A 26,948-nucleotide genomic window follows, 5' to 3' on the forward strand; every position below is an offset into this window, starting at 1 on the left:
AATCTGATACATTAAGGAGAATAAAAACAACAAACAAACCTTCTTAATCAAGGGATTAAATCAACCATCGGAGCTAAAAACACAAAAAATCTGTCCAATTCATGGGCATGGAAGTGCCTAATTCCGTTACGCGTGACAGTGGATGCTATATTACACCCACCACCGAGGATGTGATTGCCTTATCCATAATATGATGAAACATCTTTGTGTTCCTTGCTGAAGACTTCTATTTTGTATTGATCTGGAGGAGCACCTGTCGGTTGAGATTGATAGTGCAAAATCAAGGAGAAAAATGGCATCAAATAAGGACAATTATGGAGTGGGAATTTGGCAAAAAGGGACTCCCAAAAGAAATGCTAAATGATGCACTGTTACTAGATAGCGATCCATCAATCTCTGATCATCAAGTTTTCCTCCATAAATACCTCAACAAGATGCTCTTATCCTTGAACAAGTGAAAAGATTTGAGAGGAAGACATCACGTCATTAGGGTTCATTGTTACGAGTCCAACTTTTGGGTTCTCTTCAACCTTTTGAAAGGATGAGGAATGTGCTCAAGCTCGTCCCATGGTGCCATTTTAGGGTAGCCCACTCTTTGGCATTTTCCCACTTCCATCTTCTCTCCCTTAAATTAGGCTTTCTCCATGGACCACAACAGCACTTCCAAAACACTACTCCTCCTTCATGGACCACTCCCCCACCTCCCCTCTTCACCTCTCCTGTGTGAAGTTCATCTCACTGTTACAATTATATTACATCTTAATTATTCTGCCCTATACGCCTTGCATGGCTATCTTCTCTTAATTATCTTCCAAAATACTTATCGCCCAGTTCTCAACTTCATTCCAAAACATAAAACATGCAAGAAATGTTTGCAATCTTTAAACCCTATATTCGATAATATATTTGTTCTGGGATGAAAATTAGTAATGGATAATTAATCGAGATACATCTTAATTATAGCGAGTGCCCATTTGTCCACGCGATAATTTCATTTTTCAGATCATATTTGATCTGAAAATTATTATTTTTTTATGTTTTTACAAGTTAACAACAGTTGAACCGCGTGAACAAACATAAATATTCTAAGAGCAGGCGAGATCTTAACTCATATACATACACACACACACACACACACACACACACACATACTTGTTCATCTCCCGTGTATCACATCTTTTCATTCATGATGTTTACATGTTCTGGCCTATAGTTACAGGGACCCTGTTCATGGCGTGTGGCCAGACCCGCAGTCGCCACCATATACACTGTAACGAGTTTGGAACAACAATCAGAACAGGTAAAGGCACCAATTGTCCCACCGGCAAATGTAGTGACATGATGGATGAGGAAAAGGGGATCAAACGACATGTTATTTTGGGCATGATGATATGTTTTTTTTAGTCTCTCTTTGTGGTGTCGTACCATTTGCTTGCTAGGAAGAAATTGGGGAACTGGTCACACAGACAAATACTATCGCTTGATGTTGATTGTGCACACCTACACTTGGGAGAAAGAGAGGATGTCATGAGCATTGTGAAGTTCTGCACACAAAAAATAAAATAAAAATGTAGCAATGAAGGATAGCACTTGAAGAAATCTCGCATTTTGGACTGACAAGTTTGGAGAATTGAGGACCAAATATGCATGGTGCTAGACAAAATAGGACTAGCAAGAAACACCATATGGTTTCAAATAGATAATCAAGATTTTCTAACATATATGTTTTTTCTTAAATTTTGATAAACTCTATTCATGATGTTAGTGATTTATAACCGAGTTAATGATGATCTTTTATCCAACATCTTGGTCTAATATTTTTTTAATTTTTTGAGGTGAAATTGTTGCTTCAAGGCAATACTTGGTGTAGGGTAGGGCTAGGAGAGTAGTTGGAAATTGGAATAAGGTCAATTCTCAATTACCACTTACCAATTAGCGAGTGATAAATATGATCTTTCTTGAAAATGAATATGGAGAAGGCAACCTAAAGGATGTGGAAATTGCATTTCAAGAAAATTCCAACCCTTGCAACACTGCTATTATATAGTATTTATTATGGGGAATATTAGGTTAATGAAAACAACTCATCAATCCAATATTCCATCAAAATTTATTGCTTCTCTACCTTCATTTTATTTCCCATTGTTCCCTTCTTCTCTTCCCACTAAAAAACATGGCCTTGAAGACTTTTCTCAGTTTGTCGTGGCATGTTCTTGCTAGTGCCTAGTTATCCAATTGGGGAGGAATTATTACACTATAAATACATCAATTTTTAACATTTTCTCAATTAAGTACATAAATTTTATTTCTTTTCGTTTGAGCACACCAACCTCTTTAAAACAGCCAATCAAGTATTTCTCCTCCAACTTCTATCAATTACTCCATTGCTTGATGACATGTCATTCACCTTAGATTACAAAATCATGATTTTGCCTTCTCATTCTTGGAGAGAACTCCCCCTTCTAATTTTTTTTTGCCATTATTACCCCTTGAATATAGCCACAATTTGGGTTTTTACAATATAAAAGTAGAAAATGACAGTAATTTGGGAGGAAAAGCCCCCTCTAAGAATGAAAAAGGAAAGGGCATGTCATCAGATAACAGAGCAGTTGATAGAAGTCTGACGAAAAACACTTGATTGGCTGTTTTGTAAGAGTTTGTGTGCTAAAACGAAAAGAAAATCAAAGTTAATGTACTCAATTGAAAAAACATCAAAAGTTGGTGTGGTTATAATGTAATTATCCATATCCAATTGAGAGGCTCCATTTCCAGGTCCAATGGATCTCAAGGGAAAAACTAGGCACTTGAGAATAAGAATGATGACGAAGACCAATCATCCAACCAATCACATCAGCCATTGCCATCGAGCATTCTCAGTCATGAAACTTAAGGTTAAAGATGTTCATCATGTACAAACAACACAAGGTTGAATGGTCTCTGATAGAGAGAGTAGAAGGAAGGGGGCCAGCTTTCAATCGGTCATCCTCCTAGCAACCAATTGCTGGAGGTTTGATTTCCATCCTTCATTTTTAATCCAACTTGAGGTTCCAATACTAATTTAACAAGAAATCCCATAAATAAATAAATAAATTGAAAAAAGAAACACATAAAGGAGGGTGTGATTTTTTTTTCATTTTTTTTATAAATATTATTTAATTAAAATTGTATAAATTAATGATATTGGAACCGTGAGAAATTATTAATTAAATGAAGTATTTTTTAATCAAGATATTATTTAAATTTTAAATTAAAATTAAAATCGAATAAAAATATTATTTAATGAAGGTTATACGGTGTTTCCACAGTTTATAGCCCAAATTAGGCGTTGCTTAATGTTTTCTAGGGTTGTGTTATTGTATTTTTAAGGTTGGATAATCCCAAAAACAACCCTAACCGGCACTCGAGGCTTCAATGTCCATTGCCATGTATAGTTGTGTGAATTGAGTTACAGATAATGGCAGAGCCAAGATGCTGAGTTCCTTATTAAGCAAGCAGCTGATTAGCCGAGCACATTTCCTACAGCTTTAAAGCCGGCCCAAGATTCTTATAAAACTCCGGCCCAAATGAGTGAATACAGGCTCACCACGCTGAAAGACCCAATTCAAATGCCAGCCTTTGAGTTCGAAAATCCTAACCTGCTCCGAAGCTCAAGTAGGCCCACAGTTTTGATTGGGCTAGTTGAGGCCTGGCTTACCTAATTTTATGCAATTTTTAGTAAAATAAGTTGTTTTAGACAATTTTTGTTTTTTTTATTAAAAAAAAACCTAAAGCAACTTCATTTAAAATAATAATAAAAAAATTCATTCACGTTTCACCACCTGCAGGTAGACTCGTAAAGTCACCCAAACTACGACCATATAATCTCCTCGAGTGGTTCAACAACAAACCCGGCTCAAGTCTGACTCTAAATCAATCTCATCAAGCCGAGCAAGTTTGATAACTACGGTGTTGAGACAGATCGCATAGCCGAAATAAACGGAACCAATAATCTTTAATAGAGTGTACCATTTCGTGGTATGATTGAACAGCGGATTTACAAGCACATACAAATGACAAATACACACAGTAACACTAATCGAATTGACTAAGATATGAATTAGGATAGCACAACAAGATTTGAATTGTTGACCAAACTCGAGAAGACTGTAAATCGCAGTGATGCTACAAAAACCCTCTGCATTTTACTGTGTCGAGCAGCACTCCTTAGCTGCACAATCCAGCATAAGTTCATTCATCATTATGGTCAAGGCATAATGGTCATGCCGTCCCAATGACACGGACACGGAAAGGGGGGCCGCGACAGAATATCGGTTCATCAGGTGAATTGGTTTTCGCTCGAGCCCTGAGGATGTCATTGGCATCTTCAACCACAGCAGCAGCTACTAGAGTGTACTCCCCAGGTACAAGGAAATACAAAGAGAAAGAATGCTGAGATTCTTTAAGGGGAGGAGCCTCTATGGTTATTCCATTCAGAACACCTACCAAAAAGCAACAGCAAGCACACAGTAATCAATTATATTTGTCATGGTATTAGTAATATGAAGAGTTTGTTCTCCACCTGAGCAAGTAATGATGGGAAGCCAAACACAGATTAAGCTAAATACCAAGAAAATCAAAATGAAGTGGAGAAGATGGGCAGAATTGAACTTTTGAATGCAAAAGGATATTTTATGAGCGAAACAAATGGATGCTACATGAAAATTGCGAGTAGTGGAAAACGGCAGAAATAAAATGAAAAATAACATCCCTCAACACAGGAAAATCTTACCAGACCACAAGACAGTTGCCTTGGTATCCTCAACGCAATTTTCTCCCGCCACATCCCTGCATGTAATACTAAGACTCATCCTGATCATTTCCTTGGTGTTATTTCGAACCAGAACTTCCATAGGAGTCATGTCATGTGCCAAAACAGAACCTTTAGGCCTAGAGTCATTGGATTCCTGTGAGAGATTGTTTCTAACAAGCCTGAAGCCAAATGTCAATGGATCTGGTAGCAGCACATCCATAGCAGATGTCTTAAGCGCCGCCTGTATGGCATCCTTGGTATTTAATTCTCCCGAGCTGTTCCGGCCTGATTGCCATCGGACCTTTATCCTGGATATCAGATTATTAATAGAAGCTTTTAGTTCAGCCTTGGCACTCTTTTCTGAAAAGCTTGAATTTCTGCTGCCAGCAGCCTCATCAGGCTTAAAATCCTTCATGAAAAAAGAACCATCAAGGATAGGTAATTTAAAATGCTCCAGTGGTATTAATACCCTAGCAGAGAAATCCCTATCGATTCTTGTTTTTGGATAACCATATACAGTAGCATCTTGACCAACAGAAAGCTCATCATCAGTGCTATCCAGCTGGACAGAGACAGTGATTTCAAACACAACATCAGTTGGATTAGACAATTCTAGTTCCAGAAATCGCAGTCCCCAACTTCCCCTGAAAGGATCAATCTTTACCAATCCATCCATCTTTGTTTCAGAAACATTAGCTTCTTTACTAGCACTATTCTCCACATAAACTGGTTTTGGAAGATTTTCACCAACATGAGCAGGAATTTCCATCGACAGCAAACGAGCCTTTACAAAAGACAAACCTTGCAAAACACATATGTTCAATGGGACAACCAAGCGTCTACCAGGAGGCACAGCAGATCCTTTTGGAGGATCTTCACAATCTGTTAACGGCCCTGAGCAAAGAAAATTGAAATTTTTTAACTCAAATGCTGCTGTGACGTTCAGAATACTAATGCTAGGGGAATAAGGAAATAAAGAGTTTCAGAAAGAGATTTTCAAACTATCAGTAGAACAAATATAAAAAATAATAACAAAGTCAACTCTCAACAATAGACATATATCAAGTGCAGATTCAAATGCTGTGAAAGTGAAGGATGGCTAAACAAAACCATCAAGAACTCAGGACCAGACTCAAACTGATAATAAAAAATATAGGAGCCAAATCAAGGGTTCAACTGACTAAAAACTCAAGTCTTTTTTTTTTTAATTTCAAAGATTAAGAGTGAATTGAAACAGGCTGGACTCTTAACTTAAGTGGCAATGACTACCAACAAGCTAAAACTCAGATAACAATTATTTCATATGTTTAAATAATTCACAAACAGAAAAGGTATGGGCTAAAGACACCTGACTGTCACATTCCTTGAATAGTCTAAAAACAACCTAACAAAGAAAAAGCATAAGCTTTAACCTACTGCAGGCCTAAACTATAGTTTTATGATAGAATAAATCTTAGAAGGGGAGAACCCACAGGATTATTTCACGTAAAATAATATGGCTCGAACATAAAATAGATAAACAAAAGGAGTTTCTGTTAGCCAATGGCTTTCCCTTTTTGTTCTAAGTCTGCAGAATTAAATATCAAAGTTGGGGGTTTGGGGGGGTGCACATAATGAAAATTACCCGCATAATGAATCAGCAGTGAGGGGCTACTACTGTCCTTCAACTGCCTTCCCATGCTTCCAGAAGCATTATCAAGGTCCACTAACCCGAGCTTCCAGGCCTTCAAGGTCACAGGTAGGATCACCTCGGCACCAGGTTTTAAAGGAAGAACAGAATTTAGAGTTTCATATGGAATTGAGATAACAGAATCTTGGTTTTTTCCTGAGAGTGAAACATGTGCCTGTTCAACTGGAACAGTGCCTGCATTAGCCAGACTAATATAGATGTCACGTATCTCACCTTCATATAAAATTATGGCACCATCACCCCCTACAAAATGTGAAACTAGCAAAGGCAGTGGTGGTACAACAGAAATATTTGGGACAGGTACATTTTTCAACCTTGGAGAACCACAAGATCTGAATGGATCAGAGAGCACAAGTCCTTCTGCTGCACCATGGAGCAAATTATCTACATCCCTGAAGAGGTGTTCAGTAATAACACCAAAACAATGAACAATGCACCCTGGAATCGTCACTAGCCCCACTGAAGTTGGGATTCCAGATAAGGCGATCACCTTTGATGAATTAGGAGGGAGATCTACACTGATGGGAAAAGGATCCAAATTTCCTGAATGCACTGATAAGTATATACTATCAACCTTTAAATTAAAGCCACATGGGTTTGCCAACTCCACTAAAATCTGGACTGGCTCTCCAACAATCCAAATCAGCTCCTTCTTGCTGCTATCATTTGGTTCCCCTTTGCTGAATGGTGTATAAATAAAAGGCCCTGAAGGAGCAGATCCAGCCCACCAATCTTCTCTTGCTGGATTGCATTTAACAATGTCCATTTGAGAGGAATGTAGAGGAAAAGAATACAACCTGAAATAAATAAACAGATCAATTGAACAATGATTACCAACTTCTTAAACTGAAGTGAAAAGAAAAAATGAGACTCCAAAAGCAGCCTTTTTGTTGATCAATTCAGTAAATACAGGACCATCTGCTATAAGTTCTTAGACACATTCTTTGAACACCCAAACAACAATGGGCAAAAAATGAAAGGACCCACAATACATTTACCACTAAGCTGCTTGGTAAGGAAAGATGGCTAAGATTCCAAGGATGAAGCTAAACACCTTACAAAAGGTAAGGCAGGATCACTGGATCGAGTCCCAGAAGGCAACCTCTCAGATGAATTAGCAAGTGCACGAGCAAGGCCATTTTGTCCAACAGGTGTGATTAGAGGGTAATATGATCTTAGAAGCCGGGCAGCAGCACTCCAAGCAGCAAGAGGATCTCCTGCACGAACAGCAGATAGCAGTATCTCCCTCAGCACAACCATTTGGAGCGTGCTCCATTGAGACTCAAATAAAGAAACTACTGACTGGTGATGCATTTTCCCACTATCAGCATGACTTGATCCAACCTCCTATCAAAAAGAAAAAATCAACGAAAGTTAAAAAGTTTAAAGGATGCAAGATACACTAAATCACATTTCTTTCACCCATTGTTTGGGCTATATGACAAGTTTAATTCTTCTTTCCTCTTTTTCAGCCAGATTTGATCCTGATCCTCTTGAGACAATGCTAAACGACTTAACTAGCAAATCAGTTATATGAGGACTTTATGTACTTATTATGCAGCCTTTTTCTTCCTATAAATTGAGAGTGCTTCTACATGTTTCTATGCAGAACTAGATCGATTAGTTTGGGGAAATAATGTAGTTAACCCAGAGGAAACCACAATACAAGACTACACCCTACAGCCAGCAAACAGTACAAACAACCCAGCAACCAATACATGCATGGTTTCAATTTTTCACATGGCTTGTATACTCACGTTGATATGAGAATTATCAGAGATTGATGCTCTGCTCTGAACACAATATGCTTTGGTGGTCAATGCCAAAACTTGCAAAGCACTAATAGCAGCCAATTTGTTGTCTTGTTGCAGATACAGCTGAGCGACCTGCCTAGAAAAAAAGGCAGCTTTCCTCTGGTAACCAAGAGTTCCAAATAAACGAGCTATTTCAACATATAATATGAGTCTATCAGTGGCATCGATCAAAGATTTTGCACCATCTGCAGCACTTGTCAACAATTCTACTACTTCCTTAGCCAGTTCTCTTCTGCAAAAACGAGTACCATTACTACAAAATTGCTTTCAAGAAACAGAAGCTTCAGCGTCTTATTTTAAGATCTCTCTTTTGTGTATATCTTCTTACAATGTAATAAAGTTGAGAAAAAAATATTTACCTGCAAAGAAATCTTGCCAATTTCAAATTTGCTTCAAGTTCAAAGCTTAAAGGTGAAACCCTGCATCCAAAATATTACGAGAAATTTGAACTTAATATGATTAATTAAAGAGTGAAAATAAACCTACTAATATATGGATAAATATAATATAATTGCAGTTATTAGGGAAGCATGCCTAGAAATTTATATTTTATACATGTGATTCATAGAACAAGATTAGAGAAATTGAAAAACATGCATGCTATTGTGAGAAACTCAAGAGTTTCACTTACAAGCATACCAAACCAACAGTTTTGATTTTTGTACTATTTCACATCGATTCAGAAAAAGGTGATTTAAAAAGATAATCCATCAACAAAAATGAGAGAAAATTACCTCTGAGCATTCTCTTGTATAAATGACTTCTTGTAATGCAATATCACACTGTCGTACCGGTCCCTAACTTCATCCTCTAAAGCTGGATTGTTTTGGCTTATCTGGTGTATCTGATAACAAGAAAAAAGGGAAGATAAGTAATTGCATAACTGCATGGTAAGCCAAAGACATTAGACACATGGGCGACATGATCCATCATTCAAGAGGAAATATAGACAAAACCTTAAACCAATCAGCTTCAGCAGAAATGTAACTACGGAAGAGGGAATGGTCAACGACTCAACGTATTCATAGACCAACAAATGGATGCATTTGACATGAAAGTCATTTTATCATTTAATTCAAAAGATGCACACACCAGTAAGGCACAAATGCTACCCTCCAATGCTCCAGCATACCAGAAGTAATCCGTAGTCAGTCTGGCTAGGTCCAATGCAGTAGAATAGTGAGCATTGGCATCAACAGGTGATCCTGCCAATAAACAATAATCCCCTATAGTCTTTTGCGCACGACCAAGCCTTCGCTTTTTTGCCTTGATCACCTGAAATTTTGACAGGAACCAAAACCATCAACCTACAAGGTACAAATACATGGCATCCCATTGCAAACTTAAAACTTTCTATGCAAAAATTCCAGATTCAAAATCCTTAGGACACCTAAAAATAAACCTCCTCTGAGCTTAAACTAGCTTGCGAATCCAAAGGTGTCTTGAGTATAGTTCCAGAAGATTCCGCTTGAAAAACATACTTCTCAAATTCCATCAACAATGAAGCTGCTATCTCTTGCATCATTGTCTGTAAATGCATCTCCTGCGTTTGACGATCTGCTGGTGGAAACAATCTCAAATTATCCCCCTTTTTACCACCATCCTCTAACTGTAACAAAACAATTAAATCAATGATCACCCAAATCTGAAAGACAATTGCTTGGTAATACCATTTAAACGAAAATCACCTTGAATCAAAACCATAACGTAACATTTGATTTTGAAATTGAAACTGCACATGCAAAATAGGATTCCAGTTTCGAATCCGCTTCCAAATCAGCTTCATATTTTGGTTTTATTCAATTTCAATTCCATAACAATAATAATAAAAAGGATCAATTCACAAAATCAAGAGCAGAAATGTCACATTTTTTGCGCGATCATATCCTCCTAGTTAGGAAACTAATTCACATTAAATTAAAAAATCACTTAATATCTACAAGCATACATAAATCTTCTACTGCCTAATCCAATAAACACGAAACCATTGCGTCACATTTCATTCTCTTAGAACTGAAAGCAAAAAAAAAAGCTGCAATTATCATTCCTTCCTTAGAATTTAGTTCAATCATAATCGAAAATTAAAACCTAATACAATTCCAAATCCAATTAATAAATACAAAATTACTAAAATATGAAACAAAAACCAGCTAACTAACCTGAGAATCACAAGGAAAAAAACCGAAACAGCGAGCAACACGCGCAGAAGCGTAACCTTTACAAACTCCATTAAACTCTTCGATAACTGAATCAAGATCGGGCGATAACGGACAATGACAAACACCAATAACAGCCAAGATCTTACGATTTGACTGGAAATCTTCCCAAGGACTAGGCGGCGAACCGCCGAGAATGAATTTGAACCGGAGCGAACCGGTATCCCAAGGTTGGTTAGCGAATGGTGATTTTTGTTCTTCAGTGTAGAAGGAAGAGATTGAAGAGAGTGGGATTGTGTGTTGGTGAAGGAACATTGAGTAATAGTCCCGTAGGGTTTGGTGAGGGATTTGGCCGATTGGGAGGATGGCGATTCGGATCATGGAGAAGGTTTCTATGCTCACGTCTGGTTCCATGATGGGATCAGACGGTTATGAGAAGGTGAGGTGTACGGAGAGAGTTATGGAGGACTGAAGCTTTTTGGTGGTTGAGTTAGAGAGAGGGGGGAAGAGAGAAGAGAGGGGCTCTGGGTGTGTTTGGATATAGTTGGGTGTTAACAATCTGTTGAGAAGAGAGTGGTGAGTACTTATAGTTTACACAATGTTTAATTGAGTCCTTTTTCTTTCATGGATTTCTAATCCATCCATTCAATTTTTTATTCGCCCTTTTTAATGATAATTTTTCAAAATTAGTTGCATTGACGCACACCATGGCAACAGAAACCAGTAAGCCTCGCGAACCCTCCTCCTCCTCCTCCTCCTCATCTACGACCACTAAGAATCCTCTAATTCTTCATCTTCACGAGAAACTCTCATCTTGCTCCACTGTAAGTCTCTCTCTCTCTTTATTTTTCCTAGAAAATTCTTTACTAATCTGTTTGTTTGCCTAGAAAACCCAAAACTCTCCATTTCTTATGGAAACTAATCGATTATTCGATACTTCTATTCATGCGTTTTTAAGTGAACGAACTGGTTGCTTTAGTTAATAGAGATTAATTAACTTACTTTTTACTGTTAATTTGAAGTTAAATACAGTTTTATTTAATAAAAATTGATTATTATTATCATTATTATTATTATTTTAGTTGATTGAAAGTGGAGATGAGAAATCAGTAGCAGAGCTGGTAGATTTTATAGATTCAGTTTCCGATTCTGCCGTATCGAATCATGAAGACAGTGATGAACAGGGCAATGCAGTTGAAGTTCTCTCCGAAACTCATAAATTTTTGCTTTCTCCGTCGCTAGATCAGGTGTTTTGGTAGTTATTTTAATTATTTATATTGTTTTTGTTGTTGTTGAAAGTTTTTTTTTGTGTATGATTTTTTTTTTCTGTGGTATTTGTAGGCGGTTATTGATGCGTTATCATTTGAATTACCGAAGGCAGTATCGAAGTTTGCAGGATTGTCTAATGAGTGCTTGAGGATTGCTGATAGTATTATTGATTTTTTCATTGAAAACTGTAGTCCACGGGATATGCTTCCCATTCTTTGTGAGGTGCTTTGTGTTTTAAATGTGTTTATGGCTGAATTAGGATTAGTGTTTGATAATCATGTGATTTACTTCTGAATAGCAGATTCATAATTCATTCGCTTAATATTGTGATATTACGGCTTGCTTAATGTTTATCATGGATTTATTTATGGCCCTGGTTTTATACTATAAGTAGTTAGTATGATGGTGTGTGTTGTCACTGATGGTTTTAGTTTACCACTAATAGAGATTGGTTTTCATTGGATCAGGCATTAGATTCTTGGAATGGGATGGTTCATGCATATGACTATGTTGCTCCTCTTCTAAGTGGGATCTCAAAAGGTTGTTTTTAAGAAAGAAAGTTGAGGGTATTTTTTTTCATGAAATAAATTCCATTTCTGATGTGCTAAGGTCTCCTCATATACGCATGTCATTCATGAAATAATTTGTTCCGGCTAAGTGTTTCCACTTATAATATCGTGTCATTGAACCATTTTGTACATCTGCATGTTATTCATGAAACAACCTGCTCCAGTGAAGTCTGGTTTTTTATTTTCCTTTTTTTATTTTGCTTATAATATCATGTCATTGCTGCTCTTCTTTTGTATTTATGAACTGTGGGCTTAGGTCCTAGTTACCATGAACGATGTGTGCCAAATTGAGGGGTCAATTCTTGCAGAAGATAGTTTAGCAATTCATTATTTTATTTATTTATTCAAGTTTATTCTCTTTTGGGACATAGTGGAAAAACCTAATTGAGTAAAGCTATGGTTGTGGGTGTTTTTACTATTCTTATGCTTGCTGCTAACCTTATTGAATTTAAGATGCTGACATTCTCTTCTTCATTTTTTTTTCTTAACAGTATTGCTTGCCATACAGAGGCGCCACTTCGAGCAAGTAAAAGTTGCAGTTCCTGTCATCCTAAATGTTTTGAAGGCTGTGTCTTCAGAGTTCAGTGCCAGGGATACAGAATGTATGAATTTGTTTATCAGAGCCTTAGGAATTGCTGATTCTATACGAGCAATTTGTGCAAAATTGGTATGCCTGTTTCCTGTTCTGTTTTCCTTTTCCTTGAGTAAATTGAGTATCAAACCCTGCTAATCTTCACTAACCTACTTTATTGTGGTTGCAGGAGGGCAGAGTACTTGAAAAGCTTCGAGATGTACTTAGTTCATACATTTTACAAATCATGGTTGGCACTCCTGTGTTCAAATGGAAATCAGTAGTGTTTAGTTAGATAAATATTTCCTTTTATACCAGGCTTGTAATTTTGTGCTATTGCTAGTTAAGTTCATGTTGTAGGTGCATATTTAAGTTAACGTCACTACTCTATATTTTGCTTCATGTTTCCTTTTCCTGTCTGCATGGTTATTTTATTGTTTCATATGGATAGGACTGCATGACTAAGTTGCACCCTTGATACGCTGCAGGCTCTTCTTTCTCTTGTCTTAGGATGTGAAATTCCAAGATGCCTTCCACTGGTGTCACGGCTGTCAGAATTCTTCCCATTTTGTGGTTTATCATATCTCGGTTTAATAACTGGATCTGATGTTGATGAAATGACTCGCACTTTTGTTGCAGGTAAAGTCTACAAGGTTACTATATGTTGTCCTTCACATCTTAAAATTTGCAAGCCAGTATTAATTGTGAATTTTTTCCATCAATTTAATTGAACCCGTATGTTTTTGTTCTAATCATTGTAACCTTTTTTCCTTTGATTTCATTTAACGCTTACATTTTAATTGTAATCATGAAATACACAGAAGAGGAGGATGATTATATGAGGTGTTTATCCTACATCAAACATGGTGCAGCAATTTCAGGTCTGTATTTCCAAAAACACATGCTTGTCCTTGTAATTATTTGTGTTCCATTAATGATTATGTTAATTTTACCTCGTATCTGTAGAAAAAGAAACCCTTAGTTTTTGCCTCAATCGTTTAGTCTTTCTTACTCTGTTGTTGCAGTGATCTGGGGTCATATCTCTGTTGATGTTGCTCGGGCTGCTGGGGGGGATGTGTCAACTGTCAAGGATGAAATTCTAAGTAACCAAACTGAGAGGTGGCAAGCCATAGGCATGTTAAAGCACATATTCTCATTTGTCGATTTCCCCTGGGAATTAAAGAAACATGCCATTGACTTCTTGCTTTGCATTACTGATGGAAATATCGCAAGAAACTGCAATGACAAAGACACTGACTGCTCTATATATATGCCTAATCTCTATGCTGCTTTGCAGGTACCCTCCTTCCTTCTGTGTTTGTACATCTATATCTGCTCTCTCCTTTCTAATGATCAAAATTAATATTTCAGGCTATTACAATGGTCATCATGTATACACCAGATACCGAGCTAAGAAAGAATGCCTTTGAAGCATTGAAAAGGGTAAGGGTTTAGAATACAGCAAGTAAACATACAGACCTCTATTTTTTAGACTTTCTCCCAAGTGCCTGGATAATGCTGGGAAATTGTTGATGTTTTCATTTAAGTTTTGCTCCATTTTTGAAAAATGGAATGAACTGGTTCTTGAAATCCTCTTCTTTTTTATGACTGGTTTGTTATTCTCCCTGCTTCTCAACTTAGATGCACTTCTTACATTAGGAGTCCTCATATCACTCTGCCAAATTAAATCAGGTACTTGCTGATATTCCAACTTCTCAGAGGTTTGAAATATTTCAAGCTTTGATTACAAATAGCATGTCTTCTCCTATGGTAAACTCTTGCAAGCTGGTTTACATGATTTAAGAGCTTCAACATTTATTCAAACAAGATGCAAAACTCCCATCATCTGAAATATTTGTTGCAACAATACAGACTGCACTTCTTTTAGATCTTGTTAGAAGCGATTTGTATAAGGAAGGTTTCCAAAGAACAGCAGCAGGGAAAGACGAAGAAAAGCAAGCAAATAAAGCTGCACCACTATGGGTTGCTCGTGCCCTTGAATTGGTAGAGCTAGTTTTCAGGCCTCCAAAGGGAGGACCTCCATCCTTTCCTGAGCATGGTGATGCGGTATGCCTTACCTTCTCAATCATTTTTATTATGTTGTAGCCTCTTTGCATAAAATCCTATGGCTTTTCCTCTTCCCGGCTCCAATTTTAATGTTTTATATAGCAATGTATGGACTTCTACACAGATTGAATTTTTTCCAACTTTTAATGCCCTGCAGGTTCTAGCTGCCCTCAACCTGTACAGATTTATTTTGATGACAGAATCAGCAGGTAAAAATATAGTAGCTTACAATTTTTCATAAGCTAAAACAGAAAGTGTCCAAGATGCGTTAAATGTAAATCATTCTGTTTTCTTCATTTGTGTCATTCCTAAACTGCATAGCAATTTTTCTGTCATTTTTAGTTGGAAAAATACCAAGGTTCTGATCTAGTAATGATCCTATTAATTTTAAGAGATGTATATTGGTAACATATGAGAAACTATGAAACTGATTTGAAGTCTCAGATATCCAAGTAGCTGAACTCATGGCTTGATGAAAATCATAGCTTGAGCCTGTTGTGTGAATCTCATAATTCATCTTGCATATGGAGGGTTAAAGGAGGTTTGCTCTCTGACTAATTGAAGTTCATGTAGAACAATGTAAATGATGAAATGGAAATCATGTAGTAGACCTTACAAATATGACAGATGTTTAAATGAGTTCAATTCATTCAAGTGAACCAAGATATCTTCCCAAATTATAAATTCTAGCTGTCTTGAGTCAAACCCCCAATTTTGGATTTTCGCTGCTATAAACTCTGTTTGCCTTAATATACAAGCAATTCTAAAGTTTAATTTTGTTTTGTTGCTGTCACGATCTTACTGTAAATATTGTCAATGAAACAGGGAAAACCAACTACACTGGAGTTCTCTCCAAGAAAAATTTAGAGAAAGCATTCAACGAATGGCTCCTGCCACTTCGAGCCCTTGTGACTGGCATCATGGCAGAGAACAAGGATGATCATGATCCATTAGTAATGGACACAGTATGTTCTCTTAATCCTATTGAGCTTGTTCTCTATCGTTGTATCGAACTAGTTGAAGATAAATTAAAACATCCAGCATAATCAACCTTCAGTAAAAAGGAAATTCCCATCTCACTTGAACTGTAGAAGGATAGGTAAGATGCTTAGGTGCCAGATGTATTTCATTAGTTCTACAACTTCCAGTCTGGGTATAACACGAGAGTAAGATCACAATGTTGGGAATGGTTTTTGCATGAAACACTTGATTTCTTGTTTGGTTTTTGAATTATTTGTATTATTCACTACTTATTTCTTTTTTTTCGAATCACAGATATCTATGTTGGTTTTAATTGTTAACAGAGTTAAGATGGAGTTTATAAGCGTTTGTCTCCCAATCACATCTAATGAGTTGATTAAGCAAACTCTTTACCCATAATTGCGCTTTGTTATGCATCCATGAATGCCAATAAAGATTATAAATTTGAATGTTATCGATGGTTGCTCAAAATAATGATTAAAGCTAACAATTAAATTTTATTTTACATGGATGGTTCGAAAAACAAAAGCTGTCATTTGACATAGATCATAAACACGAGTCATCTTCATAGTAGGTGGCCAATAGTATTATAGTTATTAAACTCGATCTAAGCTAACAAACTGACCTAAGGACCTGTTGACTTAGAAATTGAGTCGAGTTAAGTTTCATTTTAAATTGATTTAGATATTAACCCCATCAAAAACCTGAATGATCTAGTAGGTCAACCCATAGCCTGGATGACCTAGGCAAACATTGTGAGACTTGATTAAATTAATTTTGAGTTATTTTAAGTTTTTGTATATCTAAAATAACATGATTTTATTTTAAAAAATATATATATTAAAATGACATCATTTTAGAAATGATTGAAAAGATTATATATTGAAATGATATCATTTCAGGAATGATTCGTGATCCGACAATCTAATAACTAGGATTCTTAATCACACAACTATGACCAGTATTAGTTTTTTTATGAGATTTCTTTCCCTGGATAACTCTATAGACTTGCAATTTTAAGATCAACCAAAATATTGGGTACATATATTCCAAACCTTTTCTTTTGCAGTAGTAGAAAAACTAGCACCTAGTCTCCTACTCAGTGTGATGGACCTGTTTTCACGTATTAATTATTGATTCTAGGGATAATTTAGCACATTCTTCATCAAAAAATTTCCCAAATCTACTTTTACATTTAGAAATTTTTTTCTTGCCTGGTTCATCTTCCTCCAACATGAATATGAAGATGCTGTTTCGGCAAGCATGGCCATTTCAAAAGGGAGACAAATCTATACGAATGAGGTACCCAATTTCTTGTCGCTAATTGTAAAAGATGCGAAACCATCCTTTCCCCTTGATTGAAAACAACTTTGTGTCTTTAGCAATTAGCATAGTCTGCAGCTTTAGGAAATTTCTCTTTGTCGGATTGAAATAGTAAACCTACTTCTAGGTGGGACTATTGGCGGGAGAACTCCTAGCATGACAAGAGTTGTTGTCATGTTGTGGACATCTCTCTTGCCCTTTTTTTTCATTGTTCACTCGCTGATGTGGGCTCCTCCCCCGGCCGTGATGACTCTATGTTTGATTGGGCTAAGAGCTTAATCAAATATAGTTCTCTGATCTGATTTGTAACTTGTTCGAAAAAAATATATATATATTATCAGGATTAAGGCAATTCAAATGAATTGTTCTTGTTAAAAAAATATTTACTTCTTTAAGAAAAAATCTCTGATATTGATATGACCGGGTTACTAAAAACATGAATGCATCAATCAACTACGTGGTTTTATCATATTAATATTTTTTATTGTTCTAGCTTGAAATATGTTTCATATTAAAATGATTCAAAAATATTATAAAATAATTTTAAAAAATTAAATTTTTAAATAACATAATTGTACCAGAAAAAAAAAACCAAACATCAAGTTACATGCATAAAATTACAATGGCTTGACCAGAAGGCTCGAAGAACGTGGTTGAAATTGTATTTTTTAAAAAAATTTAAAAGTTTAAAAAAAAATTAATATAATTTGTATTTTTTGAATCGTTTTGATGTACTGATATCAAAAATAATTTTTAAAAAATAAAAAAATTATTATTAATATATATTTTAATATAAAAAATTATTTAAAAAATAACTATTATTATACTGTGGATGGAAATCACAAAGGCACCTATTATCCTCATGAGCTTCAAGCCTAGTAAGTTGATGTTTGTAGCTGTTGAGGTGGCTGTGGGTTGTAGAAATCAAATCAAATGAGTGGGAAGTGTGATGCCGCATGGTGCTCTTAAATGGACCCCACCAACTGGCATTTATGTACATCGAAGATTAGGCATGAACTACATCAAAGTGATTGCATAAATAAACTGCAGCTTCTTAAGCGTTGACAATAATCTCTTCTAAAGATAAAGGCCATCTAATTAAGGTAGCTGACACATGACAACCAAGTTAGATGCTTGCTACATATTAAATTAAATATCAATGCCATTTTTAGGAGTGTTTTATACGAATAAATCTTAAAAATACAAAAGATTAGTGGAATTATCATTGAATCTCGTATTAAAATATCATCCCATAGAATAATTCATTCATTTTTTAAAAATCTTTCCTTACTTAAATATCATTTATCTAAATAAAGTTTGTTTATTTTTTATTTATCTAAATGTTCACTGTGTGTGTAATATTAATATCACTTGGCGATCTTTAAAGAGCAAAGGACGATTTGGAGCTAGCAGCACGAGGTCACGCCACACGTGAAATTTAGCGATAACTTTGTCAGAAAGGTAATCTACTCTACCCAGATTTGTTCTTTCTCCGTTGTTAATGGATTGAAGCAAAGTTACCGTACTTGTCCGCAAACATAGTGTGTGTTTGACTGTTCAGGGTCTTTTTCATTGTTTCAACTCTTTTTTTTTTAATATTTATTTTAAAAAAAATACATTAAAATAATATTATTTTTTATTTTTTAAAATTTATTTTTTATATTAAAAAATTAAAAAAATTTCAAAAAATTAAAAAATTATTTTTAAAAAAAATATAAATCTTTGGCAAATAATATTTTGGCCATAATGCCAAACTCGTTTTAGTATGGTGGTGTATTTTATTTTTTGAAAGTATTTTTTAATTGTTTTGTTTTGTTTTTGTATTGGTATATTAAAATTATTAAAAATATCTAAAAAATATTAATTTAATATTTTAAAAAAGTAGGTTAGAACTCAAAAATAAAAGGTATTCTTTTGAATGTGCTCCATGATGGATTTACTCAAAAACAAATTGGCCAATGCATCATTGAGGCCAATTCTTTGATTGCCGGATAAACCAAGTTCAATTATTTTTATTAAAATTATTATTTTAATTTTTTTAAAGAAATTTTTTTGTTAATATAATTAGATTTAGATTTATATTTGACCGAGTTGTAAATCAACCTGATTATATCAATCAAATTTCACTGTGTATAGCTCTTAATTAAACTTAAAGCTCGGCCCGAAGCAACCTTTAAATCTATAATTTTGTCTTGGATGCTATATATCCCTAAACAGAGGGCCAAAAATTCGTTGAGCAATTTTTAAAGGCATTGGAGAGGCTGTAAGGCATTTATGAATGCAGTTACTGAATTTATGTCAAGAGGGGTAATTCCTTAGGATCATGTTTTTTTTTTCCCTGCATTACTGTGTTGCTTTGTAAAACATTTTTTTGCCTTTTAATTCTTATTTATTGAAGCTCCCTTACAAAAAAAAAAAAAAATTCCCGTGATAAGATCGAAATACTTAATTCGAATCTATTGGTTTAAGAATATTTGTAATTATTGTCATATCATGGACATGCTTCTTATCCAAAGTTCAAAAAATAGAAGGACTGGTCAGAGAGTTAAGAAACCAGAAGGAACCAATCTGAAATTGTGATCCATTCAAGGTGTGTTTGTTTTTACAATTCAATCTATTTTTAAAATTGTTTTTTGCTTCAATCAATATTACATTGTATAAGTAAAAAGTTAAAAAAAACTTCTTTAACCCCAACCAATATTACAATGATCGATTGGTCTTTTTTCAATTATAATATTGCACCCAAAAGCAATGCAAATGAGTTTTTTTTTTAAAAAAAAAAAAAATAGTAATTACATTAATTTAGTCCATGGTGCATCAACTCTAGATGCACAGTGAATTTACCACCCAATCAATTGTTTTTAATAAAGAAAACAAGCAAATATTTTTAAGGATGTAGTTTATAGTTGTTAAATATGACTTCGAGGACCTGATATGTTATTTATGTAATTTGATTGACTTAGTTAAACTCGAGTGAAATTTAATTGGATTAACTTCAAGAATTTAACCAAGTCAACCAAATTATAAAATAACGTTGGTCTTTTTAAAAAACTTTTTAATTTAAACGATATCATTTTATAATATATTTGAGTTGACTTGCAAACTTAGAGTTTAATGGACCAGATATGCACCCCAAACCTTGAACAGATCAACCTTTTGCCATGTATGATAACTATGGTGTAGTTTTAATGGGAAATTGCCTTTGTTTGGTATTGCAGGATGGAATGGATTGAAAAGAGATTATATTTGCATATGTAGGTATGGAATGGGATTTCCCTTTATCCCGATATGGTAAGGGAAATCCAATATGGAAGCTCATGTTCTGGCATTCAACTAATCAAATCGATAATTGGGATAATTTTTTAAAAATAGCATAGTTTGGTAAAAAAAAAAAATTGAAAGAATGACAGGTTCAAAAATATTTGAAAAATAATACAATTTAAATATAACCACGTTTCTAAATATTGATTTTATACAAAATTGCTATTGAAAATAGTGATTAAATACAATTGAGTTTTCTAATCTCAATTATGTACATTACTAATATTGACAATAGCAATTGTGTTGTGATATATTTTTTTTAAAAAAAATTAACTATTTTTATCAAAAGTTAAACTTTTATAAAGATCTAATAGCTAATAAATAAGATTTAAGATCCAATAGTTAAAGAGATAAAATGATGTGACCCCAGAAAAAAATAAAGGGAAGAAAAAAAAAAAAAAAATAGATAGATAATAGGAAATTTGTTTTTGAAATACTCATTACCATTAAAAAAAATCTCAACAAGATAATTTTAAATACATCTTAGAAAAATTGAATCAACTTTTATAGTTATAAATTAATTTGGTTTAGAAATAACTTTTGAAACAACATTAATAATCATGTTCGAACAGTAATATTTTTCAAATGATTTTTTAAATAATGTTAGTTTCTCGCAACTTATGTTAAAGGGAGTTAGAATTACAAAAGACCCCGCTATTTGCTAAATAATTGAAATCCTAACGCAATCAGAGCCCTGCAACAAAATCCTGGATCAAATCAGGTTAGGTGGTAGCATCCTTTGTAAATGCAAGATTTATTTAAAGGGATATTGAAGAGGTTCATACCTGTCCTTGCTTCCTAATGAGGGTGCATAGAGGAAGGGAGCAGAATTAAGTGTTTTTTTCTCCATCATTATCCCTATCCTCTCAATTAGTGAACATGCATCCATTCAATATTTATCTTAATCCCTCAATCCGTCCATGCTCATACATTCTGCCTAAATGTAGCATGACAGAAAGGCAACATTCTTTTCCATAGCTTTAATGCCTTACAAACAAAAATTGGTGTCTGCAGCAACCTTTTCGTTAGATGTCAGGTGCACTTGCAATCTAAGGTTGTCAATAACGCCTGAACATCTACTTCTGTTATTGCTTTTGAACAGCGTCTCATAACAAACAAGTTCTGAAGTCAGTAAACCCTAATAACCCTTCTTTCTCAAATTAATTAAAGAAAAAAAGAAAAAAGGCATTGTCTAGAGGTACAAAACTGTAAAAATTAGTTGCAAGAAGCTTTAACAAGGGAGTCCAGCAGCTCTTTAGTAGACAAAGAATGACCATTTCTTCTACATGGTCCCGAAACACGAAGTAATGAGGGTTTACCCCAAAGAATTTCGGAAGAATGTAGAAACCTGCAGCAGAACTAGAGTCTCTACAGTCTAATTGGGCACAGTGCATCCTTCTTCACGATGGTTTGACTTCTTTTGCCTTCCAGGAATTAGCACATAGAACAGGCGGTTGTTAACCGAGGCTTTCCTCCCAGTTGAATATGCATATATACCAAACAGCTCCTTAGCGGGTGTGAAGATTAACTCTTCTACAATAAGCATGAGGCTGTAGTGACCACATAGCCACAGCCTAAACAGTTAACATGCTGAGATGAGGGGCAGTTTACATGTTTTCCTCAACTCAATCCATATAAAGTTGCAGTACCAGTACCAGTGTCTCCCTCGTCAGATGGCATCATGTTTAGATCAGGTAGCAGGAAAGATCTATCATGATTTGAAATCGCCTTATCTGTTTCAGAAGAGCTTGATTGCAGATGGGAATCACCTTTAGCATGAATGCGCAATGTTGATGGAATGCCGTTACTAGTCGAGGCTTCTAGTTCATTTCCATAAAGCAAATTCAAATCAATCTGCCAAACAGAACAAGTTTTCGTTCCAGGGATCAGGAGCAAACCATAAACACATGATAGGTGAAACAGAGAAGAAGAAATAGTTGATACCTTAATTCTCTTCAAATTCTCATTTCTGACCCTCTCCTCCTTGAATGTTGCACGTACAGTTGATATCTCCTGTTAAAATGAACATAAGATTAACAGGAAATTAAATTTTGATGAAAAACAGGTTGAAACTCAATGCCAAACACTTCCAAATAATAACAGTAAGAAACGTTATCATACCTTTCTAAGATAAACCCCTTCCTTCACGAGCTGCGTTTCCTCCTCTTTAAGTTCAGAAAAAGTCTGCAAAATGTCAATAAACTTTACTAATTACTACATGCTAAATTCATCAAATATTAGTATATATTTGAAGTCCATTTCCTTAAAAAATCCCCAGAAAAAAGATGGTCCATACGGTCACTTCAGTTTGACCTAAACTAGCGTTTGAACATGAATTCACAGGACCACCACGTAGCATACGGATAGGGATTTGTATTATAGCACAGGCAGACAGTGATGTTTGAAAAAAAGATTCAATTTACCTTCTTTTTTCTTGACCTCTTCACTATATTGCTAGAGGTTTCACCAATACCAGCACCCTGAAAGTATCAAAAATAAACATGGTCATTAGTCAGACAACACAAAAATAATCAATAAACATTCCCCGTCAAATTAATGATAGAGCAGTCCTCTATAGCACGAATCTTGGGCCAAAAATGAATCATCACCATTGAATCATTGGACACGCTAATTCAATGGTATTGATTAACTCCTATATATTTCAGCCAATAAAAAAGACGTCAAGGAAGCTGAGTAATAGCGCCAAAAAAACTGCAAAGAAAAAAGAAACCTCCGGTTGCCAAGCAGATAATACCAAGTGACAAGACGTCAAAGGCAGCACCGCAATATTAAGGACAGCTCAATTACACTTAGGGGACCCATGAAAACAAGAAAATGGATAGACATTTCCCAATCCTTGAACACGAGACAAAAACCATAGACGTGGCCAACAACACGCATCATTCTACCCCCACATCCCCCCCCCCAAAAAAAAAAAAAAAAAAAAAAAAAACAATTAACCATCATCAACAATTAACAAATCCCATTTCCATAATTAACAAAAATTTCCAGCAAAGTGTTAAAGGATCAATCTTTTTAGTAATTAACGATAATTAGCTGTGATATTTTATGGTATCAACATTTACTGCCAACCTTTATGAATCTAGTTTAAACAGCTGGTCCACATTCAAATGGCAAACAGATCATCATCATCATCCATCACCCCCAAATTGTTAAGCTGCCTTCTGTAACTCTACACACACCCAATAATTACACGCCACGTCACCAATACCCGCGTGACATCACGTGACAACCCTCTTTTTCTATATTTCTTTTTCTTTAAACAATTTTCATGTGATTCCCTCACATGACCACTGACATGGCCGGCAATTACTGGACTGCCTCGTATACCATTCACTCATACACACATCAACAATGATATGAGCTACGACAACAAATAATCCCCTCCACCCAAGACGGAACCCTTTAGCCCTTGCGGGGAGGAGGAGGAGAACCGAAAAGGTCGTAAAAAGCTTACAATAGACCATCACCGCACGATATAATTTCTCACTAACGACACAATCAACTCACCAAACTCAAGCAAAAACACCTTATCTAGCTAAAACAAACCTCACTTGAAGTGGGCCCCAACCTAAATGGTCAGTGGGCTCCATCATCAGCCAAAAAATCCTCACGTTAAAGCCATAAAAAGCAAGCAAACCCCCTAAAGATTTTGACTCAAAAAACAAAAAAGGGATTCTTTTTATTTATTTTTAGGGCAAAAAAAAATGGAAACTTCGTCGGGTTTTGTTTTTTTTCTCTCATGGGCCAACGGATTTGTGTGGTTCACGAATCAGACAAAATCATCCTTGTTCGAAGAGTTTCACGGGAGAATCTAGTGAAGCCTTGAGTGGACAATTTGGTAGATTAATGATCAGAAAGTCGGTAACCATGAATGACAGGTGACCGGAAAAGAAGCGAGGAGAAAACGTCACCGAGGGTATTTCTGTCCAGGTAAATTGTGGACGTCACCTCCTAACGGTTTTCCACCGATGATCGGGAGGAAAAAATCGTAAAAAGACAGATTTGACCCTTGTCAGATGCTAGCAGGGGTTGGTTTTTTAGCAGCTGGAAAACAGAAACGGATGAAAAATGTTGACGTAAAACGATGGGATAGTTAAAAGTAAATAAGAAGATAAACGAGGGGTAAATTGGTCTCGAAAATAAAAAACAAAAAATTTAAACGAAACACAGCATCAGACCTCGCACCTTCAAAATCAACGAACAGTTTTAACGACTCTGTAAAACAGAGAAGATGATGGCTGATAAAGGAAGATTGGAGAAAAAATGAAGGGCAGATTGGTCAAGTGGTGAAATCGAAAGAGAAGAAAAGGAGCGAGAGACACCATTTGATGAACAAGGGAGAAAAGGAGACTGGCTTAACGTCACGGTGATTAATGAGACTGGAAAAGGGTATTTCAGTCAAAACAGAAAAGGAGTGAGGGATCAGCTCACACCAAATATAACGTTAACAGTAACGAGCAGGAAAAAAAATCAGAAACCGATAGAGAGAGGGAGAGACTGTGTGTGGTTACAACTACCTTGGATCTAACGCCAGGTGGCGGAGGAGAACTGCTGAGGTGGCGGCGGCTGGTTTCTTCAAAACCGTCACCAGTACCGGACGGAGAAGCATCACCATCACCACCACCACTCCATGAAAGAGGAGTGGTAGGACTGCATCTAGTAGAGGAATCGCCGCCGCCGCCTTCCTTACTTTTCAAAACGACATCGCATCTCAATGAAGAAGAATTCGTTGCTGTCATGGTTCCCGGCCTTGACCTCGGAAGCCGCATCCCCCATCGCAAGGGAATGACCGCTGGCACCGCGGAAGCTGATGCCGTCGCCTGTGATTGTTTGAGACGGAGCAGTAGTTTTGCTACTACTGTCTCGTCTGCCATCGCCGCTGTCACCCACTCCTCCATCATCTAAAAAACTGAAAACCCTGTTGGGATTTGCACAGAGAGAAGGGCTAGATAAGACAGCGTGTGTGAAGAGGAGATTTGGGGGTGATGGGCAAAGAAATTAGAGAGAGAGAGGGAGAGAGAGATGAGATGAGAGATTTTTAAAGGAGGGGTGCGTGTGGGAGGGTGAAGGAGCGTTTATATACGGGAGTTGGTTTTGTGGTCTGGTAGTAGATTCCAGTTATTCTGTTTCTTTAATTTTTTTTTCTTGAATTTTTATTTATTTTTCATTTCTTTTTGTACAGTCAGATGCAATTTTTCTTTCTTTCTTCTTCCAGACTTCCACTACTACTTCACTTTCATTGAGTGTGGGGGGATGGGGTGTAAGGTGAGTGTGGGTCATGGCCCTTTATTTCTTTAGTAAGCTACATTTACATCCTTTAAATTGTTTCAATTTTATATTTCACCATGTGTTTGGTATTGTGTTATTTCTTGCGGTAATAATTTGAAAAAAATAGATTTAAAAAGCGCTGAAATCATAGTATTTTCTTGACTATGATTTCAAGAATTTTTTTTGAATAAAATTATAGTATAAGTTGATTACATAACATGTAATATAAGTTGATTAACTATACATTTTAAAATTTATAATCAAAGTAATTAAAAAAAAGTTACAAAAATAAGTGGGGCCTAACATACATATATGTATGTGAGTCACTTTATGAGCTTCGTTTGTATGGTAAGTGGATCTGTTATTGCATTGTCGTCATTGTTCAAATCCAATTAGGATTCTAGAGATGGATTCATATGGGAGGATGTTGGCATGTTTAAATTACAGCGCAAATGTTTTTTATTTTCATTTATGAATATTGATAAGATATATCTTAATTGCTATGATAAAAAAATATTACATTTTAACTAATGTACTTTTTATATATTTTGAATCATAATTAGCATCATACTTAAATAAAATTCTTGAATTAACAACGGTTGTAACTTGCAAAAAACTCTTTGTTAAAAATTTGTACATCCTTAAGATTAGTCGAGTCTTGATCTAGATACCTAGTATTAATTCAAAAAAAATTATTAATCTGAGAAATTTATAATCTAAATTGTAATCCTAATCAGGTTTTAAATATAAATAAAATATCATAAATAGATAAAAAAAAATTATAAGTAAATTGACAGAAAGGTAGATAGTGCATTTAAAGTCCATTGTATAGATATTAAATTTCCATGTAGGAAATACGGTCGAGGCTATCCTAATTGTCAAGAGAAAAAAAATTATAGTAATTTCACCTCTTTACATACTTCCAAATAGCTTGGCAGTGTGATAATAGTTGCTTTTTAAATAGTTTTTCATGTCGAAATACATGTCAATAATGTTTTTTTATTTTTTAAAAATTATTTTTGACATCAGCACGTCAAAACAATCCAAAAGGTACAAACCGCACTCAATTTTAGCAAAAAAAAAAATTTGAAATTTGACCAAACGCA

General features: G+C 35.4%; 3 protein-coding genes across 3 annotated transcripts; 1 reads left to right on the forward strand and 2 right to left on the reverse strand.

Annotated features, from left to right (window-relative positions):
• Window positions 1–3,963: 3,963 nt before the first annotated feature.
• Window positions 3,964–11,007, reverse strand: LOC118050120 (trafficking protein particle complex II-specific subunit 120 homolog). The gene is made up of 10 exons (XM_035060372.2): window positions 10,453–11,007; window positions 9,696–9,902; window positions 9,386–9,568; window positions 9,028–9,137; window positions 8,653–8,712; window positions 8,237–8,525; window positions 7,534–7,826; window positions 6,414–7,276; window positions 4,769–5,683; window positions 3,964–4,478 (listed from the first exon to the last, which is right to left on the reverse strand). The coding sequence occupies exons 1-10, from the start codon at window positions 10,861–10,863 to the stop codon at window positions 4,258–4,260; spliced, it is 3,552 nt and encodes a 1,183-aa protein (XP_034916263.1). The 5' UTR covers window positions 10,864–11,007; the 3' UTR covers window positions 3,964–4,257.
• Window positions 11,008–11,121: 114 nt separating this feature from the next.
• On the forward strand, window positions 11,122–16,194 carry LOC118050122 (aberrant root formation protein 4). The gene is made up of 14 exons (XM_035060373.2): window positions 11,122–11,273; window positions 11,532–11,696; window positions 11,791–11,940; window positions 12,186–12,258; window positions 12,779–12,954; window positions 13,049–13,108; window positions 13,347–13,497; window positions 13,680–13,739; window positions 13,884–14,155; window positions 14,230–14,301; window positions 14,551–14,628; window positions 14,731–14,925; window positions 15,083–15,134; window positions 15,751–16,194. The coding sequence occupies exons 1-14, from the start codon at window positions 11,157–11,159 to the stop codon at window positions 15,969–15,971; spliced, it is 1,842 nt and encodes a 613-aa protein (XP_034916264.1). The 5' UTR covers window positions 11,122–11,156; the 3' UTR covers window positions 15,972–16,194.
• A 5,418-nt stretch (window positions 16,195–21,612) lies between these two features.
• On the reverse strand, window positions 21,613–25,789 carry LOC118050158 (uncharacterized). The gene is made up of 5 exons (XM_035060402.2): window positions 25,092–25,789; window positions 22,974–23,030; window positions 22,672–22,734; window positions 22,495–22,563; window positions 21,613–22,404 (listed from the first exon to the last, which is right to left on the reverse strand). Exons 1-5 carry the CDS (start codon window positions 25,473–25,475, stop codon window positions 22,171–22,173), a joined length of 807 nt encoding a protein of 268 aa, XP_034916293.1. The 5' UTR covers window positions 25,476–25,789; the 3' UTR covers window positions 21,613–22,170.
• Window positions 25,790–26,948: the final 1,159 nt, after the last annotated feature.

The sequence above is a fragment of the Populus alba genome, chromosome 6 (assembly GCF_005239225.2).
Source record: "Populus alba chromosome 6, ASM523922v2, whole genome shotgun sequence".
In the NCBI taxonomy this organism is placed as follows: domain Eukaryota; kingdom Viridiplantae; phylum Streptophyta; class Magnoliopsida; order Malpighiales; family Salicaceae; genus Populus; species Populus alba.

Excerpts from the sequence above, each read along its gene's own strand:
- LOC118050120 (XM_035060372.2), bottom strand. The coding sequence starts at position 10,863 with ATGGAACCAGACGTGAGCATAGAAACCTTCTCCATGATCCGAATCGCC. Across the intron at positions 8,526-8,652 it reads TTGGCAAGATTTCTTTGCAG|AAGAGAACTGGCTAAGGAAG; the intron begins GTAAATATTTTT and ends TCGTTTTTGCAG. Across the intron at positions 7,827-8,236 it reads CTGATAATTCTCATATCAAC|GAGGTTGGATCAAGTCATGC; the intron begins GTGAGTATACAA and ends TCTTTTTGATAG.
- LOC118050122 (XM_035060373.2), top strand. The coding sequence starts at position 11,157 with ATGGCAACAGAAACCAGTAAGCCTCGCGAACCCTCCTCCTCCTCCTCC. Across the intron at positions 11,274-11,531 it reads AACTCTCATCTTGCTCCACT|TTGATTGAAAGTGGAGATGA; the intron begins GTAAGTCTCTCT and ends TTATTATTTTAG. Across the intron at positions 13,740-13,883 it reads ACATGGTGCAGCAATTTCAG|TGATCTGGGGTCATATCTCT; the intron begins GTCTGTATTTCC and ends CTGTTGTTGCAG.
- LOC118050158 (XM_035060402.2), bottom strand. The coding sequence starts at position 25,475 with ATGATGGAGGAGTGGGTGACAGCGGCGATGGCAGACGAGACAGTAGTA. Across the intron at positions 22,564-22,671 it reads AAGGGGTTTATCTTAGAAAG|GAGATATCAACTGTACGTGC; the intron begins GTATGATAACGT and ends TCATTTTAACAG. Across the intron at positions 22,405-22,494 it reads AGAATTTGAAGAGAATTAAG|ATTGATTTGAATTTGCTTTA; the intron begins GTATCAACTATT and ends TCTGTTTGGCAG.